The sequence below is a fragment of the Palaemon carinicauda genome, chromosome 1, assembly GCF_036898095.1.
Source record: "Palaemon carinicauda isolate YSFRI2023 chromosome 1, ASM3689809v2, whole genome shotgun sequence".
NCBI classification, from domain to species: Eukaryota; Metazoa; Arthropoda; class Malacostraca; order Decapoda; family Palaemonidae; genus Palaemon; species Palaemon carinicauda.
In genome coordinates, this window is record NC_090725.1 from 268,378,206 (window position 1) to 268,405,916 (window position 27,711).

Below are 27,711 nucleotides of genomic sequence, written 5' to 3' on the forward strand. Positions count from 1 at the left end.
CTAGTAAAAAGACCTTTATGTCCAACAATTTGCACCTTCACAGTAATTCCTTCATAACTTGCACTACCAAGGTAAGCTCAACCACTTCTGTGTTATTTTTTGTTCTATTACAACTTCAAAAATGTGAATTACATTGCCGAGTCAACCCGCTCGTCACTGGTAACTCCGCCCAAGGGGCGTGGTTTAGGGCTCGCGCCGCCGCTTGGGGGGGTTCCAGGGGGGGGGGTGTATAAGCTACCACTGGTGAGTCCGGAAGGTCTCACCTCCCACTCCAGAACCTTCGTTCACAAGTAAACTTACAGTTCTCTGTCACAAGACCCCGAAGAATCAGCGTGACTACGTGCACGAGAGACCAAAGGCCTAACGTACCCTGTGTTGCGAGACCCCAAAGGGTCAGCGCAATGAGAAACTGAAGTTTCCCTGTCACAAAACACCGAAGTGTCAGAGTGACTAAAGGTACGAGAGCCCAAGGGTTCAGCGTAATTAAAGTTACAAGCCCAAGGGTTCAGCGTAATTAATGTAACGAGACCCTGAAGGGTCAGCGTAACGAGAAACTGAAGTCTCCCTGTCACAAAACACCGAAGTGTCAGAGTGGCTAAAGTTTAGAGAGCCCAAGAGTTCAGCGTAACTAAAGTTACGAGAGCCCAAGGGTTCAGCGTAACTAATATTACGAGACCCCGAAGGATCAGCGCAACAAGAAACAGAAGTTTCCCTGTCACAAAACACCGAAGTGTCAGGGTGACTAAAGTTACGAGAGCCCAAGAGTTCAGCGTAACTAATATTACGAGAGCCCAAGGGTTCAGCGTAACTAATGTTATGAGACACCGAAGGGTCAGCGTAACGACGAACTGAGGTTCCTCTGTCACGAGACCCTGAAAGGTCAGCGTGATTGATGGTACAAGTTCCCGAAGGCTCAACGTTACCATCGTTACGAGAGCCCGAAGGTTCAGCGTAACTGAAACCCGAAGGTTTCGAGCGGAGTCCCAAAGGATTCCTACTGTCATGAGAACCCACAGGATCAACATGACGAGAGCCCGAAGGCTCACGATCACGCCAGCCCAAAGGGTGATCGTGACGAGACCCCGAAGGCTCACGATCACGCCAGCCCAAAGGGTGATCGTGACGAGACCCCGAAGGGTCAAGGAGAACCAGCAGGTTCAAAGATCTAAAGATAACACCTGTGCAAGGGAGGTTTGTTCTCCCAAAGGAGAACGTTGCTTAAGATAAGGCTCTCGCTCCGCCCCGAAGTAGAATCCCCAGAGACGGTCTTCACTCGAGAACGAGAGACTCGTTCCCCTGAAGGGATAACCTGCTTCGGAGATAGCTCTGCCACCGCCCCTGGTGGATCAGCAAACTCCTACAAGTTATCTCTCGCAAACGAGAGGAAAGTTCTCCCGAAGGAGATCACCTAAGACAAGCTTTCTCCCAGCTCTAAGGGAATAAAAGCATAGGCGTAACATATCTCTCTCGTTAACAAGGGAGAAGTACTCCCGAAGGAGGATATCGCCTAAGACAAGCTTTCTCCCAGCTGTATGGAAAAAAGCGTAGGCTTAATAATATCTCCCTCGCAAACGAGAGAGAAGTCCTCCCAAAGGAGGATATTGCCTAAGACAAGCTTTCTCCCAGCTCTATGGGAAAAAACGCGTAATAATCTCTCTCTCGCGAATGAGAGAAGTCCTCCCGAAGGGGGACATCGCCTAAGGTAAGCTTTCTCCCAGTTCTATGGGAAAAAAGCATAGGCGTAAGAATCTCTCTCTCGCGAACGAGAGAGAAGTCCTTCCGAAGGAGGACATCGCCTAAGGCATGCTTTCTCCCAGCTCTCTAGGAAAAAAGCGTAGGCATAATAATTTCTCTCTCGCGAACGAGAGAGAAGTCCTCCCGAAGGAGGACATCGCCTAAGGCAAGCTTTCTCCCAGCTCTATGGGAAAAAATCGTAGGCGTAATAATATCTCTCTCACGAGAGAGAGAAGTTCCCCTCGAAGGAGGAACATCAAGTTGAAGGTTGAAAACGATTGCTACCTCGTAACGTGGGCAGCTCACGAGCTACCACATGGAGCGCAGGATAATGAACAGGGCGGCCATAGCCCTCGGCCTTGTGTTCTACGTTGCTGCTATCTGTAGAGAAGAAAATAAAAGTTGTGATCAATTACAATTCATGTTCCCTGTACAACATGAACTATTCAGGGAATAAGTCACCTTCCTTGTAAGATAATTCCTCGAAAGGGAGCTGAACTGTTATACACTTTAACTCAGTAATGAAACAAACGTACGGGAGTGTTGAGAACCTGCCGACCATCAGAGCAAGGTAGGGGAGTAGTATCAACACAATGACAACTCCCTTACGGCAGAGGCAGTCAGATACGTTGTCGACAGTAATTAAAGTACAAGTATCTAACAACATAAACATATATTTCCATTTATACATATATACACGCATATATATGTATCGTCGTCGGCGCCCACTCGTGTCCGAGTATTGGGTTCTGTCGTTAGCCATCAGCCTCCTATCTGTGGGGTGGGTGCTTATGCCTGATGTGGCTGTTAAGTCCTAGTCTGTGGTGGAAGAGTCGCGGACAGTGTTCACAAGGGAGGGTAGGTGGTGGGCGGGGCTGTTCTAATCGCTCTCTCCTTCTTCTCCTCCTAGCCTCCTCATTTTGTCTCCTCCTCTCCTCGAAGTCCACGGTGCCATGGTGTACTGTACTCCTCCAGGTTTTCCTGTCCCTGGCTGTTTCTTCCCATGAGGAAGGATCGATGTCAGTTAGAGCCAGGGTGCGCTTTAGATGATCTTTATAGCGCATTTCCGGGGCTCCTCGTGGTCTGGTGCCCTGGGTCAGTTCTCCGTAGAATATTTTCTTTGGGAGCCTAGATGGATCCATCCTATGCACGTGTCCTATCCAGCGGAGGCGGTGGTGGATGATGGTGGCCTCCACGCTGGTTAGCGAGGCACGTTCTAAGACTTCAATGTTGGTGGTGTGGCTCTCCCAGGGGATTTTCAAGATCTGCCTCAGTTTCATTTGTTGGAAGCGTTCTAGGTTTTTAATATCGTTTTTATATAGCGTCCATGTTTCACATGCATACAGGAGCGTGGAGAGGACTACTGCCCTGAACACCATTATTTTGGTGGTCATTGTCAGTGCGTGGTTGTTAAATACGCGGCAGTTGAGTCGGCCAAAGGCGGAGTGGGCTGCCCTGATCCTGTTCTCCACGTCCTTTTTTCTTGTGGGAGTTGATGTTAGGATGCTCCCTAGGTAGGAGAACTGGTCCACCTGTTCTAACGGTTGGTCATTCACTGTGGTATTGAAGTTGGGGAGCATCAGTCCTGGTGGATGTTGGACGAGAGTCTTGGTTTTGTCTGAGTTGACTTGCACCCCAAAACGTTTGTAGGCAGAGTTGTATGCATCAGCTAACGACTGCAGGTCCTCTGCCGTCTGACCTGGGGTGGCATTGTCGTCAGCATACTGCAGTTCTCGCACTGCACACAAGGTGGTCTTGGTTCTGGCGCGGAGTCTAGCGAGGTTGAAAGCGCCTCCATCCATGCGGAAACGTAGGTCGACTGAGGGTGTGTCTGGGGGAATCTCGTTGAGCATTGCTGCGGTGTATAGCGAGAAACATGTCGGGGCCAGAACACAGCCCTGCTTCAGGCCGCCGTTGATGGGGAATGGGTCTGAAAGAGAGTTCTGGTGGCAGACTCTCCCAACCATTCCGTCATGGAGGGCACGCACCAGCTTGACAAAATCGGGTGGGCAGCCATATCTTTTGAGGACAGCCCACATGGCAGGTCGAGGTACTTTGTCGAAGGCCTTTTTCAAATCCCAGAAGATGAACATTATGGGCTGTTGTTGTTCGAGGCTCTTCTCTTGTAGTTGTCGCGCACAGAAGATCATGTCTATGGTCCCGCGGGAAGGTCGAAAGCCGCACTGGGACTCTGGCAGGACGTCTTCTGCGAGAATAAGGAGGCGGTCAAGGAGAATCCGAGCGAAAATCTTACTCGCGATACTTAGTAGTGATATTCCCCGGTAGTTGTTACAGTTCTCCCTGACTCCCTTCTTGAAGATGGTAGTGATGTTTGCATCGCGGAAGTCACTGGGGGGGGTCTTGGTCTCCCATATTTTCAGTATAAGGAGCATCAAACGGTTCCTCAAGCCGGGGCCACCGTGAGTGAGGAGCTCCAACGGGATGTTGTCTGGCCCTGGGGCTTTGCCGGGCTTCATGCGCTGCAGGGCCTTGTTGAAGTCATGGATGGAGGGTGGTAGTGCCATCCAGTGACGGACGGGATGCTGCGGGGTCATTCGCAGGAGATCGTCTGGGGTGTCTGCTTGGTCATTGAGGAGGTTCTCAAAGTGAGACCTCCACCTGGCCAGGATGCCCTCGCTGTCGGTGATGGTCGTGGCCCCATCCGCGTCCTTCAGGCTGCCCACTGATGACCGTGTGGGACCGAATATTTCCTTTGTTGCTGCATAGAATCTGCGCAGGTCACGTTGGTCAGCGAAACTCTGTATTTCTGCAGCTTTTCTTTGCCACCAGATGTTCTGGGCTTCACGGATACCTCTCTGGCAACCAGCTTCAGCCACCTTGTGAGCACATTTGTTAGCTGCTGTTGGTTGGTTTTCCAAAGTCAGGCGTGCTTGTCGTTTGGTTTCAATGAGAAGAGAGATGGTAGCATCATTCTCATCAAACCAATCCTGCCGTTTCTTAGTGGTGTAGCCTAGTGTTTCCTCCGCGGCACGGGCCATAACGTTTCTGAGGGTGGTCCAGTGGTGCTCAACAGTGGCCTGACCCACAGGGTCTGCGAGGTATTGTTCGCAGGCCTCCTTGTAGTTCTGTGCCACCTGTGGGTTGCGGAGCTTACTACAATCAAAGCGTTGGTGTGGTACGCTGTCAGGTGCCCTTCTGGGTGGTCGTAGGGTCGTCACGGAGAGTCGGGAGATGAGGAGTCTGTGGTCCGTCCAGCAGGCGTCCGCTCCGGGCATGGATCGGGTGATGCGGACGTCTCCTCGATCTCTGGCTCTGGTCAGGACGTAGTCCAGGGTGTGCCAGTGTTTAGACCGTGGGTGTCTCCATGTGGTCTTTTGTCGCTTTGGTAACTTTTGCGGGAGAGCACGACAGCATGTCTGTCCTCTACCGAGCCAAAAAGTAAAGTGGTTACTCAGACAAGAGGTATGAGTGAGCGGGGTAGCCAGTCTACCCTAACCCCCATCCGGTATCTAGCGGATGGGGTAGTTATCCCTCCCTAAAATTATCATGGCTCGTCATTCAGCTACGCCGAAAGTATACCCCTATAAATAGCAGAGGGTTTGTATCTACGCCGGAACAAATGGGCAACTTAAAACCAGATCACTGGAGCCCGACTCTTAACAGACTAAGTCTGCACCCAGTGAGGTCTGCCAGAGGGTGATGGCGTCTAAATTTGTACAGGTTGAGATGGTATGCCATCCATCCCACCCTGCACCAGATCCAAAGAAGCAGTCCAGCTAAAGTCTAACAAGCAAGAAATCCACTTTCCTCCCACACAATCCTTCCCTCAGTCCAGTCAGTCTAACACGTTTCCCTACCCACACAAACACACACATATTTAACAGTTAATCAGGCAAACAAAAGCAATATAGCCTGTGGTTGCCTCTTTGGCACAAGTTACTGACAGATCTTTGCTCAGACAGCATCTATTAAGTTTAAAATGTTTTCAAAAGTCTAAAATTACTGAAAAAAATGTTTGCTTTAAAATTATGGTCTCGCTGAGACGAATTCGGATACCTAAAGAGAAAAAGTGCTGACTAATTTAGTTGGATCAACAATTGGGCACCAAGGTCCAGTGGGAAAGCAGTTCCCACCATTCATCAGAACCCCGCTGCTAATCCCTAAGCCCCATATCCTCGTCAAGGCTTCAGCATCTGGGGAGTTCTACATGGAGAGACCAAGGCCAAACCTACAAGGTTACTGCCTCCGCTACCTAGGGTCCGTGTAGGTTACTGCCTCCGCTACCTAGGGTCCGTGTAGGTTACTGCCTCCGCTACCTAGGGTCCGTGTAGGTTACTGCCTCCGCTGCCTAGGGTCCGGGAGTGGTAGGATCCTGCCTGAGCTACAGTGCTGAATCTAAGTAAATTCTCTGACCTGCAGATCTGATCATCCATCCAGTCCAGGGCTAGGCTCATGAGATCCAGTCATGGCAACTCTAACAAGGGCTTCAATCCTTGAGGGGCCCCAAAATGCCAGTCAATGGCCGAAGTCCTGCCACAAAGGCAGAGCCACTGTTGCCTCACCCAGGCCGTTGCACTCACGAATGAATGCAAGGACCTTCACCACAGGACTCTAACTCACATTAGTCTGGCCAAGCAGGCTGGAGTCCTCGAACCATCCTGCTCCAAAGAAACCTCATCCATCGCTAAGGTCGAAGGTGAAGCAGCATGCTCCAGAGACTCTCCTCCTTCAAAAGTCCAACAGTTCTGTGCCCAATACAGAATTGGAAACATAATAAGAAGCTGACGAAGGCACGGACAGGTCAACGACAATTGGGAGAGAACTCCTGGAATGAGACCTAGTAGTAGCAGAAGAAGTACAAGTACTTATCCTACTGAGAGTCTGGGCAGAGAGACAACCATGGTCCCATACTACAAGGTACAGGGAACAAGAGCTCTACCCTACATTCTCAGCCTATCAAAGAAAACATAATGTTGAGTATGGCTTCGAAAGGTGCCTTCCCATCTAATCAGACGAGGGGCTCAATGGTAGGAGGTGCGAAAGTAAGGTGACCGTGGAAGGAAGGGAGATGGTGATCACTGCAGCTACTCCACCAACGTTGGAACAGAAAATGTACGGGGCCATACACTTCTGTCCCTGTCAGCCAATTATCGATCTTCGGGCTCCCTGAAACTGGGGGAACTACCACGCCCTTCACCACTGGCATCTCCGGAACCACTTTAGTCATAATTAAGCACAGGAGTACAGGAGAGAAGTAGACTTAGCTACCAATGACCTCAAATAATGGAAGGCATATCTGAAGTACATAAGAAAGCCACAACTTCCTTAGGTCAACTCGTTGACAGTAAACTAGCTGACAGCCTAGGGCGAGGAGTTCCACCCTCTGAAGGAGTGGCAAACATTAGGGGTTTCCAATGCAAGCAAACCTGAAACTCACTGATGTACAGTACAACCGAACCCTCCAGACCCCTGCAGCGTAATCCCCTGAGACCACTCAATGGATATATGCACAAGGGTGATATCAACATAAATATCCCTCAAGAAGACACAAGCAGCAATAGACCCTGCAGGAGTTTTCTTAAGTGTTACCGAGTCCATTTCCAAAGAATACCTCACTTGCTTCCTCCACTCAGGGCAAAGACCCTTCGCTGCCCCAGAGGCCACGATCTATACTCAGCACTCAAGAGATACCTGCAAAGAGTCATGCCCCAAAGTACACTGGGAGTGTGTATTTAAAGCCGAATAGTCTAACTGGCTGCCGATTCCACCCCACCTCTGGCAAAGAGCTTCTTGCTTCCTTTCCGCAATTAACAAACAAAATACATTTTCTGAAAAAATGATTAAATTTGACAGGAGCTGACGTTACATCTGTGCACAATAGTAACCAAAATAAAAGTGAAGGCTCTCCAACTGGAGATGGGCAGGACTCCTCACCTACACCCTCACCAGTTGGATAACCACTTGTTATCCAACTTTAATGAATGCCTTCAGGTCTTGTTGAAGTAATCTCTCTAATTTTAAGACAAGGTTTTGTATGTTGTGTAGGAACAAATATTATTCTATATATCTAAGAAGATGAAATGCCTTTCATAAATTACTTACCTGACCCAAATACATGTAAGTTATAACAATCTGCAACGCTTTAAAATTTACATCAGGAAAAACAACAACGATGGGTTGCTCTTCATTAACTTCATCAAGCACTTGCTGAAATGAATAGAGTATAATTAGTATGAATATTATACTTTAGAAAAAGTAAGATTATATTTAAAAAAATTCATATAAAACCAAAACATTCATGCATATCTCAACTTATTTATGTTAACATTACATTTTAAATATGGTATGTCCTTTTATAATAACACTTCAACAGTACCTCCTCCCAACATTATACTAAAATGACAAATTCGTAGGTAATTTGTATTTTTCCTAACTATTCAAACCATAGCTATTTAATATGGGTAATTACTTTCGGCGTAGCTGAAATGACGAGCCATTAGAATTTTAACGAGGGTTTACTACTCCACCGCTAGTTAGCGGGGGGGGGGGGGGGGGGGGGGGGGGGGGGTTAGCTTGCTACCACCCTCCTCACACACACCTGTACTGAGCTCACTTTGCTTAGAGGTAGGACTTCACGGGGGATAGGGCTGGCGGGCAAGTTTGATTAAATAGCTAAGGTTTGTATAGTTAGGAAAAATACAAATTACTGTACCTACGAATTTGTCATTTGTTCCGTAACTGAAATACAAACCACGCTATTTAATATGGGTGACTCATCCCTTAGGAAGGGTGGTAAGTCCCGGCCAGTACTGGCTTTTGGCTTTGCCCGGGGACTTGGTATCTGCACCCGTTAGCACCCTTGCTGTGCAAGGGCTGCGGCCTACGTAAGCTGCGTGTGAAGGTTTGAAGAGTGACTCGTCCTAGGAAGTTGACCTGTAGTCCTTTAGACGGAAACTTTAGGCTAGGACTCTCCCAATACCACCTCGTCAGGGTATGGGGACGTGACAGTATTAGCTTAATACTAGGAACACAAGGAGACATGGTTTACCTGCAGTGGTTTGAGGTCAGCTGTGCATTTGTTCCGTAACTGAAATACAAACCACGCTATTTAATATGGGTGACTCATCCCTTAGGAAGGGTGGTAAGTCCCGGCCAGTACTGGCTTTTGGCTTTGCCCGGGGACTTGGTATCTGCACCCGTTAGCACCCTTGCTGTGCAAGGGCTGCGGCCTACGTAAGCTGCGTGTGAAGGTTTGAAGAGTGACTCGTCCTAGGAAGTTGACCTGTAGTCCTTTAGACGGAAACTTTAGGCTAGGACTCTCCCAATACCACCTCGTCAGGGTATGGGGACGTGACAGTATTAACTTAATACTAGGAACACAAGGAGACATGGTTTACCTGCAGTGGTTTGAGGTCAGCTGTGCATTTGTTCCGTAACTGAAATACAAACCACGCTATTTAATATGGGTGACTCATCCCTTAGGAAGGGTGGTAAGTCCCGGCCAGTACTGGCTTTTGGCTTTGCCCGGGGACTTGGTATCTGCACCCATTAGCACCCTTGCTGTGCAAGGGCTGCGGCCTACGTAAGCTGCGTGTGAAGGTTTGAAGAGTGACTCGTCCTAGGAAGTTGACCTGTAGTCCTTTAGACGGAAACTTTAGGCTAGGACTCTCCCAATACCACCTCGTCAGGGTATGGGGACGTGACAGTATTAGCTTAATACTAGGAACACAAGGAGACATGGTTTACCTGCAGTGGTTTGAGGTCAGCTGTGCAGAGAACCCAGGATGCTGCTTTCCCCAAGAGAGGGGAGGATGAAGAAAAGAATAAGGGCCAGACAAACCTTTTCATTCATGCAGACTAAAACTGGGTAACAATGCCCTCGACCTTCTGCTACTTGTCCATTAAGGAGCCTGAGGTTTAAACCAGCTGTTGTGCAGCCACCACAGGGCCGATAGAGAATGTATCGAGCCTCTTGTGGGTTACGTCTTGCAGGTAGTGGGCTGTCAAGGTCGTCTGATGCTTCCACACCCCTGCTTGTAGAATCTGCGTCACTGAGAAGTTCTTTTTGAAGGCCAGAGACGTAGCTACGCCCCTGACATCATGTGCTCTAGGGCGACGTGACGGAGGAGGGTCTGGATTCAGGGACAGATGGATTACCCTACGAATCCATGCTGAGATAGTATTCTTGGTAACCCTCCTCTTTGTCCTCCCAGTGCTCACAAACAATGCCTGCACTTGGGGACGAACTGCAGCCGTTCTTTTGAGATATAGCCTAAGACACCTTACTGGGCACAGTAGGAGATGGTCTGGGTCATCTGTTACAGAACGAAGACTCGAAATCTGGAAAGAGTCGAACCGAGGGTTCGGCACTCCCAGATTCTGTGTCTTAGCAACAAACTCAGGGACGAATCTGAACGTTACCTCCCCCCATCCCCTTAAATGGGCGATGTCATACGAGAGACCATGAAGTTCGCCGACTTGCTTGGCCGAGGCCAAAGCTAGTAGAAACACCGTCTTCAAAGTCAGGTGGCGATCTGAAGCCTGGCGTAATGGTTCGTAGGGATGTCTCTTAAGACACCTGAGAACTCAAACCGCGTTCCATGGAGTAGGTCTCACTTCCGACAGAGGGCAGGTGAGTTCATAACTTCGTATGAGTAGGGAAAGTTCCAGCGAAGAAGAAATGTCCACTCCTTTGAGCCTGAAGGCTAGACTTAAGGCCGAGCGATAGCCTTTCACTACCAAGACTGAAAGGCGCATTTCTTCTCGCAAATACATGAAGAACTCCACTATTGCTAAAATAGTGGCATCGAGTGGAGAGATACCCCTTCCACGACACCAACCACAAAAAACTCGCCACTTTGCCTGGTAGACCCCTGCGGATGACCTTCGCAGGTGTCCAGACATCCTGTTCGCAACCTGTTGCGAAAATCCTCTCTCTGCAAGGAGATGCTGGATAGTCTCCAGGCGTGAAGTCGAAGCGAAGCTACGGCTTTGTGAAAGATGTTGGCGTGTGGTTGTTTTAGTAGCTCGTGTCATGGAGGGAGTTCTCTCGGAAGTTCCGTTAAGAGTTGCAGAAGGTCTGGAAACCATTCCACATGATGCCATAGCGGAGCTATAAGGGTCATCGAGAGATTGACCGATATTCTGGTCTCGTTGAGTACCCTTCTCATCAGACAGAACGGGGGAAAGGCGTATACGTCGATGTTGTCCCACCGTTGTTGGAAGGCATCTTGTCAGAGTGCCTTGGGATCCGGGATTGGGGAGCAGTACAGCGGGAGCTTGAAGTTCAGTGCTGTAGCAAACAGATCCACGGTCGGGGAACCCCACAAAGTCAAGACTTTGTTGGCTACTAGATGATCCAAAGACCACTCGGTACTCACTATCTGAGACGCTCTGCTCAGACTGTCGGCGAGCACATTCCTCTTGCATGGAATGAAGCGAGCCGATAGTGGAATCGAGTGGACTTAGGTCCATCTCAGTATCTCTACTGAGAGATGGGATAGCTGCTCTGAAAAGGTACCTCCCTGCTTGTTGATGTAAGCCACTACTGTGGTGTTGTTGCTCATCACCACCACAGAGTGACCCGCCAGGTATTGTTGGAACTGTTGAAGGGCCAGGAATACGGCCTTCATTTCTAGCAGATTTATATGGAGGCACTTTTCTGATTCTGACCACAGGCCTGAGGTCCTGTGGTTCAGAACGTGGGCCCCCCACCCTTTCTTTGAGGCGTCTGAAAACAGCATCAAATCTGGGGAAGGGACGAGAAGATCCACTCCCCTTCGTAGATTCTCGTCTGTCATACACCACTGACGATCCGTCCGTTCCACATGACCCATAGGGATCATGACGTCCGGGGAATCGTGACCTTGATTCCACCGGGACTTGAGTCGCCATTGCAGAGATCTCATTCTGAGGCGACCGTTGGGAACTAGACGAGCCAAGGATGAGAGGTGACCGAGGAGACATAACCACAATTGGGCTGGGAGTTCTTCTCGTCTGAGGAAAGGACTCGCGACCTTCCTCAGCCTTGCTATCCTGTTGTCTGATGGGAAGGCTTTGTAGTGATTGGTGTCCATGATCATGCCTAGATATACCAGTCTTTGAGTAGGAAGTAGAGAAGACTTCTCGAGATTTACCATGATCCCCAGATCTTGGCAAAGTCCCAAAAGTTTGTCTCGGTGTCGAAGAAGGGCTGACTCCGAGTCTGCTAGGATCAGCCAGTCGTCCAGATAACGGAGGAGAGGGATGCCGATCCTGTGTGCCCACGACGATATTAGGGTGAACACTCTGGTGAAAACCTGAGGTGCTGTGGAGAGACCGAAACACAGTACCTTGAACTGGTAGATCTTGTTGTCTAGGCTGAATCTTAAGTACTTCCTTAAAGACGGATGGACTGGGATCTGGAAGTACGCGTCCTTCAGGTCCAGTGTACACATGAAGTCTTGCGGTCTCACTGCAAGTCTGACTGTGTCTGCCATCTGCATGCTGAACGGGATCTGCTTGACAAACCTGTTCAGAGCTGAGAGGTCGATGACTGGTCTCCAGACTCCAGACGCCTTCTTTACAAGAAAGAGTCGACTGAAGAAGCCTGGGGATCTGTCGACGACCTCTTGGAGAGCGCCCTTCTTCAACATGGTCTCGACTTCTGCCCTAAGGGCTTGCCCCCTTGCCAATCCCATGGCAAGGGAGCTCAACGACACTGGATTCGCTGTCAGGGGAGGTAGAGATGTTATGAACGGGATGCGATATCCTTGACTGATTACGGAAATCGTCCAGGACCGAGTTGCTTCCACCTGCTTGCGCAACTTTGTAGGCATCCCCCCACTGGTGGACATGCAGGGGGACTGCCAATCCTAGCGTTTGCGACCTCGGCCACTCCCTCTAGGATTATTTCCTCCCGTGGAGGACTTTTTGCCTTTCTTGTCCTTGACAGGAAAGGGCTTCGACACTGTTGTCTTCGCTGTAGCTGCCGGTTTTGTGGTCTTGGTAGGACATGGTTGTTGGGTTGCTGGAGGTTTATAGGGCTTTGATGTTAAAGCCCTATGTAGGAGAGAGTCCTGGTTGGACTTCCTCCACCTTTCAGCCGCCTGCTCCACGTCCTTAGGCTCAAACATATTCCTCCCCAAGATGGAAGAATGTCTGAGCCTGCTGATCTCGGTGCTGGGGACCTTCTGGTGGAATCTCTCAGACACCGCATCTCGACGCTTCAAGATGGTATTAGCCCACAAGTTTGAGACTTGGTGGGCTAGAAACTCGATGGTACGAGTGCCTGAAAGTAGAAAGGTCTCCATGGCCTTCCTGGTATTCTATTTGGACAAGTCCTCAGATCGTAACAGGATGCCCAGAGACCCTAGCCAGATGTCCAGCCACGAAGTTGCCTGCATGGCACACTTCGCCACCTTCTCCTGGCTAAGGATCTCCGTAGCCAAAAATAACACTTGTCGGATGGAGTCTCTCTCTAGAGGGACTCCCCTGGTAAGCTCTTCCAAAGAGTGGTGTAAGGGAAGAGCTAAACAAGTCTCCTCCATGATGTCGAAGTACCTCCTCTGATGGACACGAGGAGGCGGGAGGAGTTTGTTACCAGTGCTGGATCGGCTGGAGGAGGTAAGCTCGGAGAGCTAGCCCTCGACCTTATCTCTGGCACTCTTAACCCCTTGGGACCAGGGCAAAGCCGCGCTGGCCTTAGAGGTGAGTACCAAAGACTCGGTCCAAGACCGTGTCCTTGCCCTCACGAGGGGGAATCTCTGGATCCGCAAACCCATTGAGATTCCTCAAAAGGGTCAGAACCTGCCAGAACGCATGCTCTGAATCCTGTATCTCTCCTCCTGAAGGGCTGGCAGCGAAGTCTCCTGTCCCAAAAGGCTCTTCTTGGGGGGACTAGTGGACGTTCTCCGAGGGCTTGACTGGCTCTGGTCTAATCCTTGAGGATGACTTCGGAATAGTCTTGGAGCCCTTTGACTCCCTCCTGGGAGGGATACAGGACTCCAACAGTGATGGTGGGAGGCTCTCCTCTACCCCTACCCAAGAAGACCTCTTTGCGCGAGGTGGGGTTTCCCTCATTGGAATTTTGCGAGGGCGATGGCGAGGGCTCGCGGGCGAGCGATGGCGCGCAGGGGCGCGTTCCGTTGATTGCAGAGGGCGCGCAGCAAGCTGAATAAGTGCTCGCGCGCGAAGGCGATCGTTCGCGCGCAGGATCCCAAAGAGCCCGTGAGGGCGATATCGTTGAGCACGCACGCGCAGGAGATATATCCCTTGCGCGCGGGCGCGCATAAGGGCGCACATCAGGAACAACAGGAGGGCGCGCGTGGATACTGCGTTGGAGACTGCGCGCGATGGCGCGTTGGCGTTTGATGGCGCGTTGGAGAGTGCTGAAGAGCAGGGGAAGAGGTTATCTTCCCCTTTGCGCCCAGATCAGAAGATCGTGGGGCGCAGGAGATCGTTGGCGCGCAGGCGAGCGCTGGCGCGTAGGAGAGCGCTGGCACGCAGGCGAGCACTAGCGCGCAGGAGAACGTGGGCGCGCTGGCGAACAGGTGAGCGCTGACGCGTAGGTGAGCGATGGCGCGCAGGTGAGCGCTGGCGCGCAGGTGAGCGCTGGCGCGCAGGTGAGCGCTGGCGCGCAGGTGAGCGCTGGCACGCTCTAACAGGAACTACAGCAGCTGGAGAGCGCTTGCGCGCAATTGCAACAATGGCGCGCAGGGGATACCTGGCGCTTAAGGGACTTAGACACATTGTGTGAAAGTCCCTTGTGCCCCGAAGGGACCGTTGCCCGTTTAAAAACAGGGTTCGTGGGCGCCCACAGTGCATCAGCGGCCAGGAACGGCGACGGCAGGTCAGCAGGTCTGGCGGGTGAAAGGTCGGCGTGTCCTTTGCGAACGATCTGCGGAGAGGTCCAGGGATGTAGCTGGAAGAATCGGCGAACGACGGCGAGGTTCCTCTGCGCCGGACTGCGGCGATGATGTGCCTCCTAACACTCTTGTGAGGTGAAGGAAGGCCTCTACGGCGAAGAGGAAGGCGGGCTTTACGCCTTATATGTCCTCTGGGGGCCGTGGGGTCAGCAGGCTGATCATCAGCAGTCCTCCGAAGAGGAGTCTCTGTTAGTGAACTCCCCCGAGGGGGAGAATCACCGGCAGAAGAGACCGTTGAACTTAGTTCCTCCCTCGAAAGATGTGCGGAGGGGGGAACTAAGCCTTCAGCTACATCAGCAACATCAGGAGCAGAGGTTTGATACAACTCATCAGAAGCCTCTGCCACAACAACGTCGACGATAGACAGAGGATCAATCTCTGCTAAAGTCAGCGATTTTTTGACAGCTGCCCCCAATCTGATCATGTCAAACAAGGCATTTTTTGGAGGGCGAACCCTCAAGCCCCAAGGAAGCCCAAAGCTGCAACAAATCATTATTAGTTACATTAACATTTACATTTAAATTTAAATCCTCCCCCGGGGGAGGAGGAGCTGCCTCGCTATGGGAGGCAACTCCCTCTCCCAAACCCCGAGATCGGTAAATAAAACTGCGGCCTACGCTACCACTTGACAGTTTCTCGGAAGAAACCGATCGAGTGGGAGCTTCGGAGGAGGTTTGGGCCACAGAAGAAGAGCCCTTGGGATTTTCTCCTTTCAAAGAAATCTTCGAAGGAGAAATATCCCGCCTGGACTTCTTCCGGCGCCGGAAAAACCTCTCCCACTGGGAGGTAGACCACTCCCTGCACTCACCACATACATTACTCTTATCACACCGTTGGCCCCTACAGTAAGTACACAAGGTGTGGGGGTCCGTTTCGACCACCGACATATAGGTACCACAAGGGCAGTCAGGTAAACCAGGACACTTACACATCGCAAAGGCCAACTTCACAAACACTCTGTCAAAGAAAAAGCAAACAAAAGATTAGTAATGGCTGTCAGAGAAGGCGAGGGTGACAGCGGACACGTCCGACTACCACCTGAGCCGAGAGCAAAGTGAGCTCAGCACAGGTGTGTGTGTGTGTGTGTGTATGTGGGGGGGGGGGGAGGGGGGGTGCAAGCTACCCTCCCTAACCCCCCCCCCTAACTAGCGGTGGGGTAGTATACCCTCGTTAAAATTCTAATGGCTCGTCATTTCAGCTACGCCGAAAGTAATTACCCTTATTAAATAGCATGGTTTGTATTTCAGTTACGGAACAAATGGTAACACTCTCAATCACAATCTATATATCTAAGTACTGTATACATTTATATGAATTATAAACATCATTCCCAAATTATATTAGACTACTCTACAAGTTGAACCTTCATTTCTTTCATATCAAACCCACCAATTGCATTGACGAATTATTTTCTGATATTTGTACTTTGATTTCTTAAGTCATAGACCAGAGATCCAAAATAGCTATGAAACACTGTTTACACATGAACAATTCTGATAACCTCAGATGTAAACTTCAGTGAAAGATGATCCACATCTCATTTCAGAAGTTTGAATAATCCTAAGGCATTAAGTGGAGTATATTTAAGTAAATTACTGTATTTATATCACAAATTGATTTTTTTTTTTGTAACTTTTTTCTTCAAAACTTCACAGGTTCGAAGGTAATTTGTCTTTTTCCTAGCTATACAAGCCCTAGTTCTTTACCATAGGAGAAGAAATCAGTACAAGATGGCATACCCTATAACACTTTCAATGAGGTGTAAACAGCCACCCAGTTGTTAACCAGCGGTAGCAGGGAAAAGCACCATCACCCGACTCCCCCAGTCACCCGTACCTTTCTCCCTATGATTGCAGTCAGGACTTTCCCTTGGGGGTTAGGTGATGGCTGGTAAAAGTATATGTAAAGATCTATGGCTTTGTGTAGCTTAGAAAAATACAAATTTCCTATAAATATCACAAATTTTAAGTAATTTGTATTTTTCCTAACAGTACTGTACTTACCTCGAACTACTTTCTTAGGAGTATCTGGGATCTCCTCCCATCCGACCAGAATTTTGTGTAGTTTACCCTACTCCCGTTTTCTATGTGGGGCATTCTCTGGCGGAGTGATATGCGCCCAGAAACGACCCGGGGTCAGAGAACATGCTTGCTCAGGTCTCGATCTCCAGTAAGTTTTGTCAGATAGGTTTCCATTAAGTCCTGTAAGGCACTCGGGGTAGGATGGGCGGGCCATAACCCGAAAGTAGTTCGAGGTAAGTACTGTTAGGAAAAATAAAAAATTTAAAGTAATTTTTATTTTTCCTAACATACTTACCGAGGACTACTTTCTTAGGAGTTACCTGTAATCTCCTCTCAACCGACCAGAGTTTTGTGTAGTATACCCTACCTCCGTTTTCTATGGAGGACTAACCCAGGAGTAAGGAGAACATGCCCTGAGGGTAGACCTGAGCTAGGTCGGCGTTAGCTTGGGTCCCGCTAGTCAGTAAGTTCCTCGGATGGTGCAAAAAGTCCCTGCAAGGGCAGGAAGGCACTCGGGGAAGGTAGGGAGGGCCATTACCCGAAAGTAGTTCTCGGTAAGTATGTTAGGAAAAATAAAAATTACTTAAAATTTTTTATTTGTTCCAACACAGAGACTTACCTCGAACTACTTTCTTAGGAGACTTACACTTTAGGAGGTGGGAGTGTCTTCCTGACTTTCAGACCCAGCTAACCGGCCGTCAAGTAACCTAGATATGAACTAGGTTCTATAAAATGAAAACTGGGAAAAGGAACGGTAGGGCAAACTACACAAAGAGCTCACATTAGTGTCTAAGTACTCACCCTTTAAAATATTTCCTGATGCTGAGTCCAGTGACAAAGTTGCAGAAACGTGTTCTTCATTGGTTACATATGTGTGGTTATCTCCGGTAGGGATAGGAAAACGGGGATTAGGGTGAAAAGGAACGAACCTGTGTCTCCTGGTTTTGCTATCCACGATTGCACCTGGGGCTTCACCGTTAAATCGCTTGGAGCGCGGAGATGAGTGTCCCAATGGAAATCCCGTCCAAAAACCTCCTTGAGTAATCCTTGAGATAATGGGCAGTAAAGGTCGACTGGTTCGACCAGGTGCCCGCCCGAAGGATCTGGCCCACTGCCCTGTTCTTCTCAAAGGCTAAAGAAGTGCTTAGGCCTCTAATGTCATGGGGCCTAGGAGTGCCTGGCAGGGTCAGCCCCTCCTCCTTATAGGCCCTGGCAATAACTTGTCTCAACCAAAAGGAGATGGTAGTCTTCGATACCTGCTTCTTCGTAACACCCGTGGAGACGAAAAGACTCTTGATACTCGGCCGGAGATGTGCAGTCCTCTCAAGGTACTTCCTAACGGCACGGACGGGGCACAACCTCAAATCCTCTGGATTCCCAGTCTTAGGGATGGCTGGCATTGAGAACCCCTCGAACTTAGGATCCCAGACTGCTGGATTCTGGGTTTTTGCCACGAAAGAAGGGACGAACTTAAGGGAGATTTCTCTCCACCCCTTCGAATGAGAGACGTCGTAAGACAGCCCATGGATCTCTCCTACTCTTTTCGCAGAGGCCAAGGCCAACAAAAAGACAGTCTTGAGAGTGACATCCCTGTCTACAATATCTTTCATCGGTTCAAACGGGGGGCTACTTAACATCTTCAGAACCCTAGCCAAGTCCCACTGAGGCACCCTAACGGTTTGAGGAGGGCAGGTTTGTTCAAAGCTCCTGATAAGCATAGAGATGTGTCTAGAGGAGCCCAGGTCGATGCCCTTCAGAAGAAAGACTTGACCCAAGGCTGCACGTACTCCTTTTATAGCTGGGATTGACATCCCCACCTCGTCTCTGAGATATACTAGAAAATCTGCGATATCTGGGACCGAGGCTTTGAGGGGCTTGATGTTCTTTGAAGCACACCACTTCGTAAAAGAGGCCCATTTCGCTTGGTAGACCGCTGCCGAAGACCTTCTCAGATAATGCGACATCTTTTCTGCAGTTCCTGACGAATATCCTTCCTTCCTCAGGAGTCGCTCGATAGTCTCCAGGCGTGAAGGCGTAGAGACTGTGGGTTGTTATGGAACCTGAGAAAGTGTGGTTGTTGTAGATGATCTGGCCTGTCGGGGAGTGGCCATAGAGGAAGGCATGCCAGGTCTTTTAGATCCGCGAACCACTCTCTCTCCGGCCACCAGGGCGCTACCAAAGTCATCCTTAAGTTTCGGGCAGCCCTTACTCTGTTGAGCACTTGCCTGATCAACGTGAAGGGTGAAAAGCGTACACGTCGAGGTTGTCCCATTTGTGCTGAAAGGCATCCTCCAAGGCTGCCTTTGGGTCTGGGACAGGAGAACAAAACACAGAGAGTTGTGCGTTCAGTCTGGTTGCAAAGAGGTCCATCACTGGGGACCCCCATCTTTGAATGATGAGCCTGGCTACCTCTGGGAGGAGGGACCACTCTGTTCCCACTATCTGACCCATCCTGCTGAGACCGTTGGCTAGGACGTTCTTCTTTCCAGGGATGAACCTTGCCGATAACACTATCTGGTTCGACTCCGCCCAATCCAGGATCTCTAGGGCGAGATCGCACAACTCCTTTGACTTGAGGCCTCCTTGCTTCATGTACGCGACTACTGTGGCGTTGTCGCATATCAACGCCACAGTGTTTCCCCTTAGAAGTTCGATGAACTGCAGACAAGCTTTTTGGACCGCCTTCAACTCCAGGACATTGATGTGTAGGCCTTTCTCTACGTCCGTCCAGGTTCCTCTCGCCGTCTCGTTGAGGAGATGTGCTCCCCATCCCTCGTTAGAGGCGTCTGTGAATAGGAGCATCTCGGGAGGCTCGGTCGCGAAGGGCATCCCCTTGAGCGTATTCGACCGGCACTGCCACCACTCCAGGGAGGGTATTGTGTCTGTCAGAACTGGGATTAATTTTTGGGGCGAGTCTAGTTGGTTCCAGCAACCCTTCAGGTTCCATTGGATACCCCTGAGCCTGAGCCTCCCCTGGGGAACCAGTTTCTCCAATGACACCAGATGACCTATTAGCCTTTGCCAGTCCTTGGCTCTCCTGGGTTGCCCCGAAAGGAAAGGCAGAAGGATCTTTATTAAGTTGCTCACCCGTTCCTCTGACGGAAAGGCCTTCACTAGTCGGGAATCCAGTGTCATCCCCAAGTAGGTCATCCTGGTGGAGGGAGACAGGTTCGATTTTTCTGGGTTGATCATGATACCCAGATCCTTGCAAAATTGAAGCAGCTTTACACCTTGCTCCCTCAAAACGTCCTCTGAGGAGGAAAGGAGCAACCAGTCGTCCAGGTACCGGATGAGGCGAATACCCCGCTCGTGAGCCCACACCGAGACTGTCGTGAAGACTCTCGTGAATACCTGGGGAGCTGTTGCAACCCGAAGCAGAGGGTCTTGAATTGCAGGATCTGGGCACCCCACTTCACCCGGAGAAACTTTCAACTTGAGGGGTGGACCGGGATTTGAAAGTATGCGTCCTTGAGGTCTATGGTCATCATGTAGTCTTTTTCCCTCAAGGACTGCAAGACCGACTTCGGAGTGTCCATTTTGAAATCCGTCTTGCAAACAAACTTGTTGAGAGCTGACAGGTCTATCACCGGTCTCCATCCCCCCGTCGCCTTTTCTACCAGGAATAGTCAGCTGTAGAAACCCGGTCCCGGATGTAGGACCTCTTCCATGGCACCCTTCTCCAACATTGTGGACACCTCTTCTTGAAGGGTCGCCCTCTTCAACGGGTCCTTGGGTGCCAGCCACTCCGTCAGGCTGGTCGGAATCAAAGGTGGAGGTTCCATTAAGAACGGGAGCCTGTACCCTTCCTTCAGTACGGATACTGTCCAGGGTTCCGCTCCGTGAGCCCTCCATGCTTGCCAATGTCGTCTGAGGCATCCCCCAACCTGAGGCTTGGGCAGGAGTAGGGGGCCTCCCACTCTACCTCCTCCTGGAGGAGCGGCCTGAACGGCCTCTTCTGGAAGCCGAATAAGCCATTCTAAAAGAGGCAGACGCTGCTGGAGCTCCTCTACGGGGGGGGGCTGTGGTGCTGAAGCCAATGAGGAAGAAGGGGCGTCTCTCCTCGTCAGGCTAGGAGGGGCCTGAGAAGTAGAGGGCCCATCTGATGTTGACCTCTTGTAGGGGGGCCTCCTTACTGGTTGAGGTCTGGGAGCGCCCACTTCCTTCCGTTTAGCTACCTTCTCCATTATCTCCTCCAGCTGTTTTAAGGGGAACAAGGAGTCACCCCACACAGGAAGGCTCCTCATAGCCCTCGCCTCCCTGTCCGGGATCTTCCGGGAATGCTTCGCCAGGATAGTATCCCTCTTGCGCAGAACTCAGTTCGCTGAAAGGGCAAGGGACTGATATGTTAAGAACTTCAGAGTCTTGCCCCCGGAGATGATAAGCTCCTTCAGTAGGTTCTGTTGCTCCGGGTCCTTCAAGTCATAGGTGGCCTGTACCCCTACCAGCGTGGAGGCCCACCAGTCCAACCAAGAGGAGACGTGCACCAAGTCTTTCGACATCTCCTCCATCATCGCTGCCTCCGACTGCGAAAAGCAAATCGGGGCCGAAGAGGCTCTGTCTTCTGGGGCACCCTGTCCCAGAACTTCGAGGGAAGGCTTCACTTTGCAGGCTCCCGGTCGCTGCCCTTCTGGCACATAAAACCTACTCTGGGACCTGAGTCCCTGAAGTAACTTCGAGGAGCTCTGTGTTTTGGGAGCTTCGGCATTGCCCGCCACAACCTTATCAACGTGAGCCCGTCCCAGGACTAGATCCCTGGCCACAGGCAGGGCCAGGGAGGTTTTCTGCTGGACGGGTGCCTCCATCAACCGACTCAGGCTGTACCTCCAGAAGTCCTCGTCGGTTGGAACAGGTTCCTCAATCCGATGATGCCTTCGTATCAGGCCTATTACTTTCCGATACGCCGAGTCCTCGGTCGGGGAACCTTCTCTGCTGTCAGCAGTACCTTCCGCCTGATCCCGAGGAGCCGGGTCACCGGGCACTCCTACCGGGCGCTTTGGCTCTGGATCAACAGGCACTCCCCTGCGGTGGTAGCGGTATGCCCCGACGGGAACCTCCGCACCAGGGTTGGGGGCCGGGACGGGAATCGCCGTGCCGGCGAGAACTACCATCCGTGTAATCTCTTTGGAGGACGAGGACGCGGTTCCCGTGGGCTGACCCGACGGAGGAAACCGTTCCTTTAAGTCCAAGGGCCGAGCCAGCTGTGCTGACTCGCCCAGGCTGCCCGTACGAAAGCACGGTTCCCCCCGCTGGGCGGGGTGAGCCGGGAGCTTCGCGGTCTTATGCCTGCCTGAAGAGGCCTTCTCGCATTGCTCCCTGCGAGGGTCATATTCGCGGCTGGACGATGGCCTTCGTGGCGAATAATCCCTGGACCGTCGGTCAGGGGAACGCTGCAAATCACTTCTACGGGGAACGAAGACCCAATCACCATCGGGGGACCTACTCTTCCTGTACTTTCTCCGTGGTGACCGGGATCGTTTCCTACTGTATCTCGAGTGGGACCTTGAGCGGGAACGCCTGCTCCTGGACCGCTCCCTCCGTCGTCGGCGCCTCCTCCTCGCTTCCCCTTCTGAAGAGATCGAAGAACCTCCATCTGAAGAGCCCGACGATACTGTACAACCCGATCGACGGGCGGGAGCGGGGGCCGCGGAGGTCTTCGCAACCTGCTGAGTTCCAGAGGTCAAGGGTTGTAGGAAAGAATCCGGAACCGCCGTCAGAGGAGCTGGAAAGGAGGTTGGTTGCACTACACTAGGGAACCAGGTATCCAGGCCCTCTTCCATCCGCATTGGGGACCTACCTGGCGTTTTAGGGAGCCTCCACCCGAAGGGCTCACTTACCGTAGAGTCCAACTTCTCCTGGGCGTCACCAGCCGCTGAAGTACCTGAAACACAGGCCCACGAAGCGGGCGAAGAGACAGGCACAGCGTTACTACTCCACATGGGGTCGTCGGAGGAGACGTGCCCCCCAAGCACAAGGGCAGAGTCTCCAGAACCCCCAGACACAGCACTATCAGGCTCCCCACTAGCCTGAGAAGGCCCAGCAACACCCACATCATATACAATAGACTCCTGGGGAAGGGCCCTCGGCACTTTCCCCGCAACGGACTTACCTTGTCCCCTACTCTGGCGACGGTAACGGCGAAGAGATGCTAGACTTCCTGGGCGAACGTTTCGACGACTTCTTCTTTTTAGTGCCATAACGCACCCACTGGATCTCATTCCAGTTAACACACTCGTCGCACGTATCCGACGGCGAGCACACTCTGCCTCTACAGGAAGAGCAAAGGGAATGAGGGTCCACTTCGGGTTTGGAAAGGAACGCTCCACACGACTTTCCGGCTCTAGGCCCAGGACAACGGCGGATCTGCTCCATCGCACACAACCCCAAGACACAGGTACGAAGGGAATAATCAAGGAATTCACTTGGGAAACACAAGGAAAGGCAGTGAACACGCGAGAACACAAGGGAAAAGCACAGAGATACCACGCAGTAACCACGTGGGACACACGAGTCAGGACACAAAGGGTCGTAAGAGAATGAGAGCGGCGTGATGGTATCACGACGCGACCAGAGAACTTACTGACTAGCGGGACCCAAGCTAACGCCGACCTAGCTCAGGTCTACCCTCAGGGCACGTTCTCCTTACTCCTGGGTTAGTCCTCCATAGAAAACGGAGGTAGGGTATACTACACAAAACTCTGGTCGGTTGAGAGGAGATTACAGGTAACTCCTAAGAAAGTAGTTCGAGGTAAGTCTCTGTGTTGGAACAAATACAAATTACTTAAAATTTGTGATTTGTTCCAACACGGAGTACTTACCTCGAACTACTTTGTTAGGAGACTTATACCTTAGGAGGTAGGAGTGTACCACAGGACCCAGAGACCGTGATGAGGAGAGAAAAGGGGGGAACCTAGATAGGAGGCTAGGTTCTTCTGACCCTTCAAGAGAAAACACGAGAAATAGGGAAAACTACCCAAAAAACTATCTTAGTGTCTAAGTAACTCACCTCTGTAAAAATCCTCGGTGACGTATCCATTCAATGACGATGTATGCCCTGGTAGTTAAAGGATTTAGTGTCATTTCAGGGAGGGGAATAAGGGAACAGGGGGGGTAAGTAAGGAACCTGTGTCTCTTGGACTTACTGCCCCTGGTTACCCTGGGGCTACACCTTTAAATCTTTTGAAGCGCTGAAATGACGAGACCGAGGGAGAATCCGTCCAAGGACCTTCTCGAGTATTCCTTCAAGTAATGAGCTGTGAAGGTTGACTGATTGGCCTAAGTACCTGCCCGCATGATTTGGCTGACTGCCATGTTCTTCTCAAAGGCCAACGAAGTACTCAGACCTCTGATGTCGTGGGGTCTAGGCTTACCCGGAATAGGAATCCCTGCACTACTGTAGGCTCTCATGATCACTTGCCGTAGCCAGAAGGAGATCGTGTTTCTGGAGACTGGTTTCTTCACTAATCCTGAAGAAACGAACAGACTCTTGATTTCGGGTCTAAGTCTGGCTGTCCTCTCCAAGTACTTCCGTACTGCTCTGACAGGGCACAGCCGCAAGTCCTTCGGGTTGTCTGAGCGTGGGATTGCCGGCACCGAGAAGCCTTCAAACTTGGGGTCCCAGACTGCTGGGTTCTGGGTCTTGGCCACTAAGGATGGTACGAACTTGAAGGTAGCTTCACGCCAGCCCTTCGAGTGTGACACCTCGTATGAAAGTCCATGAAGCTCCCCTACCCGTTTTGCCGATGCCAGTGCTAACAGAAAAACTGTCTTGAGGGTGAGCTCCTTGTCTAGGATGTCCTTTAGGGGTTCGAAGGGAGTTTCTGACAGCATCTTCAGGACCCTAGCCACGTCCCACTGGAGCACTCTAACCGCTTGAGAGGGGCATGATTGCTCGAAGCTCTTGATGAGCATCGAGATGTGTCTGGAGGAACCTAGGTCGATGCCCTTCAGGAGGAAGACTTGTCCTAGGGCGGCTCGGACTCCTTTAATGGCTGGGATGGACATATTTACCTTGTCCCTGAGATAGACTAAGAAGTCAGCTATCTCCGGGATGGAGGCTTTCAACGGCTTGATGTTCTTTGCGACGCACCACTTCGTGAAGGTAGCCCATTTAGCCTGATACACAGCGGCTGACAACCGTCTCAGGTAACCCGACATCCTTGTTGCGGTCTTCGCCGAATACCCTTCCTTCCTCAGGAGACGCTCGATAACCTCAACGCGTGAAAGCAGAGGGACCGAGGGTTTTCGTGGAACCTTTGAAAGTGTGGATTCCGGAGAAGGTCTGACCTGTCCGGAAGGGGCCAAGGTGGAAGGCACACCAGTTCCTTTAGATCCGCGAACCACTCTCTCTCCAGCCACCAGGGCACTACCAAAGTCATCCACAGGTTGTCCGCTCTCCTCACCCTGTTGAGGACTTGTCTGAGCATTCCGAAGGGAGGGAAGGCGTAAACGTCGAGGTTGTCCCAAGGATGTTGGAAGGCGTCCTCGAACGCCACTCCTGGATCTGGCACAGGAGAACAAAATACGAGAAGCTGTGCGTTCAGCCTCGTGGCGAAGAGGTCTATTACTGGCGAGCCCCACTTCTGAATCAGAGTCTTGGCCACTTCTGAGTGCAAGGACCACTCGGAGCCTACCACTTGACCCATTCTGCTGAGGCCGTCAGCCAGGACGTTCCTCTTCCCTGGAATGAACCTGGCCGAGATCTTGATCTGCTCCCTTTCGGCCCATTCCAGGAACTTCAACGTGAGGCCACACAATTCCCTCGATTTTAGTCCTCCTTGCTTCTTTATGTAGGCCACTACCGTGGCGTTGTCGCACATCAGTGCAACGGTGTTTCCCCAGAGCTTCTGAACGAATTCTAGGCATGCCCTTTGCACTGCCATCATTTCCAGTATGTTGATGTGCAGGTTGTTCTCTTCGGCTCCCCATCTTCCTCTCGCTGTGCTGTCGAGATGAGCACCCCAACCCTCCTTGGATGCGTCCGTTAACAGGAGCATCTCCGGAGGGTCGGCCGCGAAGGGCATCCCCTTGAGGGTGTTCGACGTGTCGTGCCACCACTCGAGGACCTCCTTCGTTTCCGGGGACATCGGGACCACCTGGTTCCAGGCCTCCTTCAGGTTCCACTGTACTCCCCTGAGTTTGAGTCATCCCTGTGGGACTAGCTTCTCCAATGACACGAGGTGACCTATCAGTCTCTGCCAGTCCCTGGCTCTCCTGGGCTGACCCGACAGGAAGGGCCGTAGGATCTGGCTCAGGTTGTCCAGTCTCTCTGCGGAAGGGAATGCTCTCGCCAACCGGGAGTCCAGGACCATCCCGAGGTAGGTCATCCTGATGGAGGGTATCAATTGGGACTTCTCCAGGTTGATGGTGATACCCAGGACGTTGCAGAACTGCAGGAGCTTTGCGCCTTGCCCCCTCAGTACTTCCCTTGAGGCTGAAAGCAACAACCAGTCGTCCAGGTACCGAATCAGGCGGATGCCCAGTTCATGCGCCCAGGTTAAGACTGTCGCAAAGATCCTCGTGAAGACCTGAGGGGCTGTGGACAGACCGAAGCAGAGGGTCTTGAACTGTAACGTTTGGGTACCCCATTTTACCCTTAGGTACTTCCTGCTGGAGGGGTGGACAGGGACCTGGAAGTATGCGTCCTTGAGGTCTATGGACATCATGAAGTCTCCTTCTCTCAGAGGCCGCTAGGACCGACTTCGGAGTGTCCATCTTGAAGTCGGTCTTGCACACGAACCTGTTGAGAGCTGAGAGGTCTATGACCGGTCTCCAGCACCCTGTCGCTTTCTCCACTAGGAAGAGTCTGCTGTAGAACCCTGGACCTGGGTTCTTGACTGGTTTCATTGCCCCTTTCGCCAGCATAGCAGAGACCTCTTCTTGCAAGGCCGTCCTTCTCAAGGGGTCCTTCGGTGCCAACCATTCCGCCTGTAGATCTGGTATCAGAGGTGGGGGGTCCACCAGGAAGGGCAACCTGTACCCTCCTTTCAAGACTGTCACGGTCCACAGGTCCGATCCGTGGTCCCGCCATGCTTGCCAAGAATGTTTGAGGCATCCCCCCACACGAGGCTTCAGCAGAAGTAGGGGGCCTCTCTTCCTATCTCCTTCGAGAGGCGCGGCCCGAACGACCTCTTCTGGCGGCTGAATAGGAGGGCCTGAATGCTGACTGCGCAGCCGACGTTCCTCTACGGGAGGACTGCGAAGGTTGCTGCCAGGACGTAGTAGGGGCGTCTCTCCTGGGCTGGTTAGGTGAGGCGCGAGGAGGGAGAGGGACGTCAGAAGGTGCTCCTCTATGGTGGGTCTTTTTGCTGGAGGGGGCCTGGGTTCCCCCACATCCTTTAGTTTCCTCACCCTCTCAACCATCTCTTCCACTTCCTTGAGGGGGAAAACTGACTCGTCCCACAGTGGAAGGCTCCTCAGGGACCTCGCTTCCCTGTCAGGGAGCCTCCTTACAAGCCAGCTGAGCACTGTATCCCTTTTCCTCAGTATCCAGTTGGCAGTTTGTGTTATAGACTGATAGGAAAGGAACTTCAGGGCCTTACCTCCCGAGCTAATCAGCTCCTTCAGCAAGGCCTGATTTTCCGGGATTGTGAGGTCGTGCGAGGACTGGAACCCTACCAGCGTGGAGGCCCACCAATCCAGCCACGATGATACGTGAATCAAGTCCCCGGACAGCTCCTCCATCATGGCAGTCTCCGCGGGGGAGAAACAAACCGGGGCCGTGGTAGCCCTATCCTCTGCTGCGCCCTGTCCCAAGATGGCGACTGCTGGTTCCACTGCGCAGGCCCTCGCGCGGTGTCCTTCCAGGAGGTAGAACCGGGACAGCGTCTTCAGGCCCTAGAGAAGTCTAGATGTGCTCTGGTTCTTGGGGCCTTCCGCATGGTTGGCCACGACCTTGCTAACATGCGCCAATCCCAGCTTCACATCCTTAGCTAAAGGGAGGGCTAGTGAGGGCCTCTGTTGTACAGGCGCATCCACCAGCCTGTTGAGGCTCGAGAGCCAGACCTCGTCAGTAGAGGGCTCCGGTTCGTCCAGCCTATGGTGCCGTCGGATGAAGCCTATCACCCTCCTGTATGCAGAAACCTCCACTGGCG

The 27,711-nt window shown here is 51.7% G+C and overlaps 1 protein-coding gene across 2 annotated transcripts in view; it reads right to left on the reverse strand.

Annotated features, from left to right (window-relative positions):
- The window catches only part of LOC137656083 (uncharacterized), a 534,405-nt gene that overhangs the window by 464,273 nt on the left and 42,421 nt on the right, over positions 1-27,711 (reverse strand). For both annotated transcript variants that reach the window (XM_068390261.1, XM_068390268.1), the window contains one exon: positions 7,798-7,902. In XM_068390261.1, the coding sequence (XP_068246362.1) occupies positions 7,798-7,902 (105 nt within the window). The remainder of the gene's footprint in view (positions 1-7,797; positions 7,903-27,711) is intronic.